We start from the raw sequence: 8,710 nt of genomic DNA on the forward strand, positions 1-8,710 counted from the left end.
GTCCGTGCATCCGTTACCTGAGGGGAGAAGGAGAGTTAGGTGCAGAACTCGTACAGGACTGACACAGTCACCCTGGGGAGTTTTCTACTGTTGGAAGCCAGGATGTAATTGCATTAGCGAACAAATGAGGCTGCCTCCACTAGCCCACTCTTATTTTGCGATAAACTTTGCTTTGATGACAGATTCACAAGTTTAACAACTCCACCTTAAAATAAATGCCGCAGAGGGGTGAACCAGGGGGTCCTTTCAGCCCCAGTTCCGTGTTCAAGACAAGGGGATGGGCTTGTGATGGATACTTGAGAATGGTTATAGATTTTAAAAAGCAAATGGCAATTTTATACCTGTGTTACGTAATGTTTTATATGTGTGTGGTCTTTCTTAATGTAAAACTCTTGTATTTTTGTGGTTTATATGCAGCAGGACTGATGGCTGTGAGGGTGCACGCTATTTTGTAAAATATTCTTAGCCAGTTTTCCCAAGGAGGAAAAAACTGAAGTATTCACATTTTCATTGGCTTGTACCTGCATGTACAGTATTGGGGCAGCAAGTGAAGATGATTAAAGCCAGCTTGAAAACTTTTTTCTGTGCTTGAGTTTAGCTTCTCAAAACATCCAGCCCAAAACCACACGTAGCTTAAAAAAGCCAGCCCCCCCCCCCCGCCTCCCAAAACCAGATATGCTGCGGAGGAAGGGAAGAGGAAGAAACCTTTTTTCTGAAAAGAGCAGGAAAGAAATACCATAATTAATATGCAAGCAGAGTACCATCAATTCAAGGCTCACACAATTAGCTGAGCTCTCTCCCCTGCAGCTGCACATAGCCACCCACAAGCCTAAGGAAAACTGGCCTTCATATCTGTTCTTTAGGCAACTCCTAAATCCCCCCAGCCTTTCATATTCTCACTGTTACCACTTCTTCTAAGAGCTTAAAATTTACCTTTTGGATAGGCCTTGGTCAGGTTTTGTTGAACATTAGTGTAAAGCTGCAGTCCTAATAATTTAAGTTCTCCCTGCAGCAAGAGCTGCAGGAATGAACGTTTACCCACACCCCTAAGCTGGGAGTCTCCCTTGTATATAAAAGTGTCAACTGACCTGATTCTGCTTCTGCTGAGCCTGGTTCCTTGCATGCTGATAGTCCTTAGCTTTCAGGCAAACGCTATTCTTGCCTGACATTTGGGACACAGCCCTGCTACGAAGCAGATGGAGTTGGTCTGATTTGGATGTAAGGCTCCAAATCCCCACACCTGAAATGAACAACTCACACCAGTAACACAATCTGTTATGCTGTTTAAAAACAAGATAATCCAGTTGAGGTTTCACTGCAATATTTTATTTGGGAATTTACATATACACAGGATAAAGTAGACCGCAGAAGTCTGACTTCTTGCTCACGCTGATGAGTTTAAGCAGCTGTGTTCTACTGAAGATGAGAAAAGAAATCTGACCCACCCACTTCTTACGCCTAGATTAAAATGTCAAAAGCTAGCTGGAAAGGGGTACCAGGATTACACAGGAACAAAAAAATATGAAAAAAGTATAAATTAGGATGTCATAGTCATTTTAAAAGTGTAAGAAAACTTGCAGTGGGCTCTCAGCCCTGGATAAGTTAACTCTCAGTTAGATTGTTAAAAGTTAAATACATCAATACCACATATTAGACAGAAAAGCCACTCTGAAGTGCAAGTTTCACATTCCAAACAGCTTGCCCCCACACTGTGCGAGAATCCTGCTTGCTCACGGGGGGAGGGAGAGGGGTCTTCAAAATGACTTTGGTTCCAATGAGGGTTGGTGAGCCAAGCACAGCGAGGCCTCAGCTCTGGAGAACTCCACTCAAGGGAAGAGGTAGCAAGGCTTGCTTGCCCCTGGGCTTGGGTTAAAATCCAGTTCCTCAGCACCAAACAAGGTTTCTGCCCCTCTGCTAACCAAAACCCCTACTAATACTAGAGTTTAAGTGATGCTTAAAAGGCCTGACATTACAGGCAGTATTAAGTACAGGTTTCCCAAGTTCCTCTGTCACACCTCTGCTAAGATACCCAGCAGGACATTAAGTGCTACCCAGAAGCATTAGTGGAGGTTTGTGCAAGGAGGGGGTCCACCCCAGAAGTGTGCATTGACTGTGCTAAATACAGGGGAGCTCATGTTCTGATCACTGAGGTTTCACCGTGTCTGACGGTGAAAAGGCAGAGATGGGTCTCAGTTATGGAAAGAGGTTCAGGCTGGGCAGCCAGCCAGAAAGAAAAACCCTGAATGTCTCATGGAGCAGTTTTGAAGAACATAACAGAAGGCAAAAATGGTCACAACGCAAAGGATCATTTCCACATCTGAGTGCTGAGGGACTGATTGCTGCCCTGGGCACCTCCTCCACCCATTGACTGTCCATATCCCATCATGCCATTAGCGCCATAGAAGTTCATCCCGGCCATCTGCTGGGTCATCTGCAAAGGGAACAGAAGTCAAGGCTATGTCAAGGAGAATGTCAACCCACGGCAGTCAAAGCTAAAACTCTTCCTCCGCAACATATTACAGGCTTAAGCAGGTTCTAAAGATTTATGGCAAACAGAAGTCACTGGCTTCTCAGGTGTATGCCCATCTGGCAAGCTGAGGAAGTTTTCGTTTTAGCTGATGTTGCAACTGATTTTGGTTCTCCACCAGGCACAGAGACCTCTAAACAAGTTAGTCCTCTGTGATCCCTCAGGTTGCCTGCAGTATCAGCAGACCTCACCCAACCCCAGGAGTCAGGCTGCAAGAGCACTGAAGTCTTCAGGTAACAGGCTACGTTTAATTGCACATGCCTCCCCTGCCCTCCATCCACCTTTGGGTCAGCAGAAGGTCACACCTCACCTGAGCAATGTTCCACTGAAGCTGCTGTGCTGGCTGCACACCATAGACGGCTTGGGGAACTGCTGCCATGCCAGCTACGTAGCCAGCCTGCTGTGCAGCCATCATCCCATTGGGGACACCAATGACAGCTGCCTGCACGTTGCCCACATATCCAGCTGGTACGGCCATGGGAGTCACCATCCCTGCCGCTCCAGGCTGGGCCATCATTCCCACTGATGGTGCCATCATGCCGCCCATCATGCTGCTGGAGGGGGCTACTCCTGGGAAGCCAGTATATGCTGCTGCAGGATATGCCATCTGAGCTGGGGCCATGAACATTGCTCCTAGAAAAAGGCAGAAAAGCGGGGAAGGCAAGAACTGCTGCATTCATTGTCAGGGACTGAAATGCCAACCTTCAAATCAGAGACTATCACAACATCCCCTTGGCCATGCCATCCAGACTAAGCTGCTCATTATGCTACTCACCAGTTCTCAAGAAGGACCACCTACATTCCCACATCTTTCCTTGTCAGCTACCAGGACACCCCACCCACTCTGAATTAGCGCACTGCGTTCAACAGCTCTATTCTGAGATCTGTTACCTTGCGCAGGCAGCTGAGGTGTTTGAGAGCCGTACAAGGAGAGGATAGAGTCTTTAGAGAGTTGCTTCTTCCCCACTTCCTCCCCTTTGCCTCCCGGCTCAGAGAAGAGATTCAGGTTTTCAGGAACAGAACCAGCAGTTCCAGATGTCGGCATAGAGCCAGTGACCTGAGACAGAGACAGCACATGTGCAACAGCTGCATTCAGCACTCGGGGAAGACACAGATCATCATCTCATTCAAGCATCTAACTAGGCTTTGTCAAGCACTGATGTTCCCTACTCACCTTCCTGGAGTCAGAGTTCGATCCCACTGATGCGAAAAGATCAAGATCCTTCTCTAAGCTGCTAGGCCTGCCGTTTGTAATGGTGGTTGTCACAGGAGCATCTGGGAGAGACAAAGCCATGATGGATGTTCACACAGATGGCCTCAGGCTGAGGGGCAGCCCCCTTGCCAATTAAGCAATTTGCACATATGCCACTCAGCCCAGTGACCTGACCCGTAGCCTACTTTAGCCAATGCATATTGCCAGCTCTTCGCTCATCCTTCTGGTGCTGAGAAGGAACTGGCTCAGGACCAAGGAAGTACACTGCACCATATCTGTCCTCTTCACCTCCAAGCAGCCAGGAGCCACTCTGTCTGGAGACCACTATAGCTGCTCCTGTAATACTACAGGCACAACCACTGCACCAGCATAAAGGAAAACATAAGGAAAATGTTTTTGCTGCAGTGTTGAGCACTGTGCTTGAGTTGCACTGGAGTAGTTTAAGCAAAACACTCTAGTATTCCTATCGGCTATTGTTCACCTGACATGGAAATAAGTACTAAATGCTAAAATTCACAAGATCCAAGAAGGTGTATAGGGTCATTGTAACAAGTGCAATAAGGCTGGAAGGGCTCTTACCAAGTCCTAGCAAGTCCATTACTGGCTCAGTAGATTTAGGAGAACTTTTTCTAGACTGCTGCGTTTCTTCTTTCTTTTGAGGCTAGGGAAAAAAAACACCAGGAGTCTTGTTAAAATTTTGGTTTTACTGGTACATTAGAGGCTTTAATGAGAGATTAACCCTTAAAATTCTTTTTTCCAGAGGACATAACTGCTTCCAAAGCAAACAGAATTTCACCGCGAGTATTGCATAGTTTTTTTATTGTCCCATTATGTTGGAACCCACTGTCAAATTCAAGCATGCTCTAAACTAGGAAAAAAGTAACCGCTCAAGCTCGAAAGCCAAGCGGGGAGTAGCTGGATTCCAACCTGCTCTGCGTTGCAAGGCAGAACACATCTGCTTAGTATCTGGTTGAGCAGAGGAAAACAAGCTACTACCATTAGTGTGACTCAATGCATCCACTGCTATGACTGAGGTCAGAAAAAATGCTTCCATATCAAGCTGGATTACCTCTGTTCTGCTCGAGAGAAGTCTTTACAATTGATCCATGACCATGCCTTTTGGTCTTACCATTTTCACCTTCTCAAAGATGATAGGTTCCAGTTTTCTTTCTGATACTGGCTCATTACTCCTTTTCCATTTGTCATCCTTTTCTTTCTGTAAGGAAAAAACCAAAACACTAACACGAGGGTCAAAACTCATGTCATCATACCAAAAGAAAGTTCATACAGAGCTTTACACAATGCTGTTACTAATCTAAAAAGCCTCAAAGATACAGCTAAAGACCTATATATTTGAAGCTAGTCCTGCTTTGAGCAAGGAGTTGGATAAGATGGCCTTCAAAAGTCCCCTTCAATTTAAATTCTTTCTACAGAATGACTGAATGCAATCAGCCTTGGAGAAGAGATTAGTCACTAATACAGGAAACATTTAAACTGTATTTTCATAGAGTCACTGCTTACTCATAAGACAGATATACACTTATATCTTAACATGTATTCAAGCTTCTGTAGAAGTGATTAGAAACTAACCCTAAATGCATTGATGTCAATACTTCGGTCCAGGTATTTCTTCTTTTCATATTTATCCCGAATGAAGCTCTCCACAGCTCTGCAAGCAGCTTGTTAAAGACAAATGATTCAAGAATAGAAGACTTACGTAGTATTATTTGACATGTGGATACAAGGTACAGGCTGTAACTAAACTAATGACTGTTTAAAGAGCATTTCTAGCAGTAACTTTCTTAAAATAATTTAGTGTTGGATCCAACTACTTTAGCTACTCAATTTTTGCCCTTGGGTTATCCCAAGCATGACAGTGCTATAAAAAGGTACGTTAAATCAGGGCTTAAATTTCTAGTTTATTTTCTTCACTGATGTATATTTACTTCAACCATCAGTTATGAGCATACATGTCATTAGCACAAATCACACAGTGGTCAGAGAACTGGATCCTGCACATATAAAAGCACCTCAGCCACCAGCTTAAGACAAAAATGATGTCAGAGAGGTGCTCCTTTGTTTCTTTAGGTTCACATCACTATATCCCCGTTCCACTCGGCATCTAGAAACCCTCCTGTAAGGTAAAAGTTACAGCTTAATTTTTTGAGAAGTGTTAAACCTTTTTCTCTGTCTCCACCTAGAATTTTAAACGCTCAGCACTTTTGAAAGTCAACCCTCCTATTTGCCCCAGGCTCTAAAGTGCATCTCGCGCAATAGCTTCAAGTTGTAACATTCATGTTCCAGTTCTCCACCCTCTTATCTCTTTTCTGCTTCAGTCTGTAAGCCTTCACCTGTGGGTGAAGCAACACTCAGAGGGTGCCTAGCTAGGAACTCATTCTCACAGCTGATGCCCAGACACGTGAAGTTAAACCTCCTATGCAAGGAGTGCAGCTACAAGGCTACAAGATGAAAAGACTCCATGTTTCCCCAGCAGCAAAGGAAGAAAGGATGCTGATCTGTTTGAGGTCGCCTGAAGTTCTCTGGCAGGTAGGCTTCATAAAGACGATTTGCTTTTCCATTTCCCATCTCTTGCATGCACTGCAATTCAAAAGAATTCTTGAACTGTTTGTTTCACAGACATTAAAGCTCTTAAACATCCTAGCATGCCAGGCTACCAACCAAGAGTCTATCCCTGTTAACTAAATGGCACACGTAGACTTTTGAAGCCTGTTCTGTACCTGAAAGCCACTTTTAAGGCTTTTGGTGCAAGCCTACTAGCTGGGAATCCCTGACGCAGTTGCTATGATCCCCTCCATACAATTAGCCAATCCTAAGTACCATAGCACAATATTTGAAGACAAGATAAATATCACACTAGCAGCCTAAAGTCACTCTGGAAGTCCAGGATTTGACTTCTGGAAGCCTCAAGGAGAGGAGGTATGCAGCAGCTCCAGACAACAGCAGCCTTTGGCAGATTTGCAGAAACTTGCAGAGCATTTGTCTATATCCTTTGATGTTTGCTGAGCCTGAAATTATGACATTTTCCCTCCCAATCTAACCTAGCTTGCTATCTTCTTCCTGCTTCACTTCTCACACCTTTGGCCTATTCAGGCTTTGTTTACTTCCAAGTTTATGAAGCCCCGCTAACAGTTCATGCTTCGCTCGCCTTACCTGTATCTGTTCTTGTGTCCACTGGTCAAGATTGACAGATTTTACCCTGGATATATGAACTCCTAGGTTCCTGTGGATCCCAGCACAACGAATACAGATGAAAACACCAATATTCCAGGATGCCCATCGTGGTCCTGCAAAGAAACACAAGTGCTTTACACCATCAAGTCAACCTGTAGTTGCCTTGAGCAACTGAGAAACTGTACCAAGTGAACTGGGACTGAGGTGTTTACATTTTCATCTAGATTAGAAATTAAATTGGAATTAGACATCAGCAGGATGTTCAAAGGTTGTCTCCGCATGATTATACTTAGAGCTAGTATTTTATTGCCTCCCTCTTCCATTTTGAGAGCTCTACGCAAGACAAAAAACTCTAAGAGGAGAAGGGAAGAAAATAGGCATTCAAACCACCTAAGACGCTACAAAACCCCGATTACATCTTGCTTAAACCAATGTAACAGTCATGTCAATAAAAGTCTGTGTTCCTGCTTTAGCAATGGAGGATCTTTCTTGGGTAACCTTATTGCAGTGGAACCAGCTCCAGAATATTCAGTACTGCTCTAGGAAAAGCAGCATAAAATACTCAGCATTTGACATACGGACTGCATCATCAAATCTTCTGTTAGTCTTATGTAGGGAGCTACAGCTGAGTAAGTGCAGCACAGACAAAGCCCAGTACTTTGGCCACCAAAAATGTAGAGCCAGGGGCAGAACCCCAGGTTGCAATCCTGGCACGAGACCCATTAACAGTTCACTCCACAGTTTCTACAGCTCTAAATCAGATTCACGGTTTGCATGCGGCTTTCAGACAGGCAAGAGAGCTCCAAGGTGTAGAAGGAAGATCATGCCAGGGGTTAAAAAAAAACACGAGGGAAAGATTAAGAAGCTTAGTTTTACTCACTGCAAACAGTTCTCTGAAGGGAACCCAGCAACGCATTACCCAGGGGACGGCAGAGGTCCACAGGCATTCCCACCACCCGCAGCCCCCCTCCCAGCCTGGGCCAACAGACCCTGGCCATCGAAACCCTCAGTCCCGCTGAAGGAAGACCAGCTTCAGCAGCAGTCCTCTGCAGTGAGACAAGCACGTTTTAAAACAAAATCACCTGGCTAGAGCTTTGAGGCAGCCACATGGTTAATGTGGCCAGCTTCCACAGTGGGTTGGATATCTCTGTCCACAGGTAACTGGCCAAACGGCCACAGGGAAGCCACATCCTGAATAAGGGACCCGACAGCCTCCAATAAACTGTGCTAGCCCTTTTTATAGGCATTACAGGCATTATTGCAGATGAAAAGTTATTCTGGCTTTTCTTGCCATAGTCAAAATAGCAAGCCTCAAAGCTAATGAGGCTGAGGTGGGAGGGGGAAGAGGGGGAAAGTGTAATTTCAAAGCCCTAAAAAAGCAGCACTGTATTTGACTCTCCTAGATATGCTAGATGGTTGTGAACAGTTTAATACTCATTTGCTGGGAAAGTCTAGAATATCCTGAGGGATTTGGTGTTGCCAGCGCAATCAGTGGCTCATGGTCCCTGCCAGGGCAAGGGCATGCAACCTCTAACTTACCTCCAAGTACCTATTCCAGATAACCCACGTTATGATTTTTAAAAAGTCTTTATTAAGTCTTCTGGCCTGTCCTGCCATTGCTTTCTGCCTTTTCACTAGAAGACTGGCCCTTGAGAATGATACTAATTTAATGAAGCTGATGAAGTCACTTCCCAGCTTAGGAACAGCTCTTGGTGAAAACCTTAATAGAAGCATACTCTTGGCTATACCTCAGTTCCTTTATTATACCTACCAAAATC

At 44.8% G+C, this 8,710-nt stretch overlaps 1 protein-coding gene across 2 annotated transcripts; it reads right to left on the reverse strand.

The window, feature by feature from the left end:
- Positions 1-1,308: 1,308 nt before the first annotated feature.
- SMAP2 (small ArfGAP2) lies at positions 1,309-7,041 on the reverse strand. 2 transcript variants are annotated; one of them, XM_009696496.1, is made up of 9 exons: positions 6,912-7,041; positions 6,253-6,338; positions 5,331-5,409; positions 4,870-4,956; positions 4,320-4,401; positions 3,702-3,802; positions 3,419-3,584; positions 2,838-3,160; positions 1,309-2,431 (listed from the first exon to the last, which is right to left on the reverse strand). In XM_009696496.1, exons 2-9 carry the CDS (start codon positions 6,333-6,335, stop codon positions 2,306-2,308), a joined length of 1,047 nt encoding a protein of 348 aa, XP_009694798.1. In that variant the 5' UTR covers positions 6,336-6,338; positions 6,912-7,041; the 3' UTR covers positions 1,309-2,305. The 2 variants fall into 2 exon arrangements, with proteins under 2 accessions (XP_009694798.1, XP_009694799.1); XM_009696497.1 differs by having other exon boundaries at positions 1,669-2,431; positions 2,838-3,157; positions 6,912-7,040.
- Between the last annotated feature and the right edge of the window lie 1,669 nt (positions 7,042-8,710).

This window comes from Cariama cristata, unplaced genomic scaffold, assembly GCF_000690535.1.
Source record: "Cariama cristata isolate BGI_N322 unplaced genomic scaffold, ASM69053v1 scaffold15433, whole genome shotgun sequence".
NCBI classification, from domain to species: Eukaryota; Metazoa; Chordata; class Aves; order Cariamiformes; family Cariamidae; genus Cariama; species Cariama cristata.

What these genes read in the sequence shown, in the direction of transcription:
- SMAP2 (XM_009696496.1), bottom strand. Translation starts at nt 6,335, where the DNA reads ATGCAAGAGATGGGAAATGGAAAAGCAAATCGTCTTTATGAAGCCTAC. An exon ending in AGGCGACCTCAAACAGATCA is followed by an intron (nt 5,410 to 6,252) that starts GCATCCTTTCTT and finishes AGCTGCTTGCAG; the next exon opens with AGCTGTGGAGAGCTTCATTC. An exon ending in TCTTTGAGAAGGTGAAAATG is followed by an intron (nt 4,402 to 4,869) that starts GTAAGACCAAAA and finishes TTTTTTCCCTAG; the next exon opens with CCTCAAAAGAAAGAAGAAAC.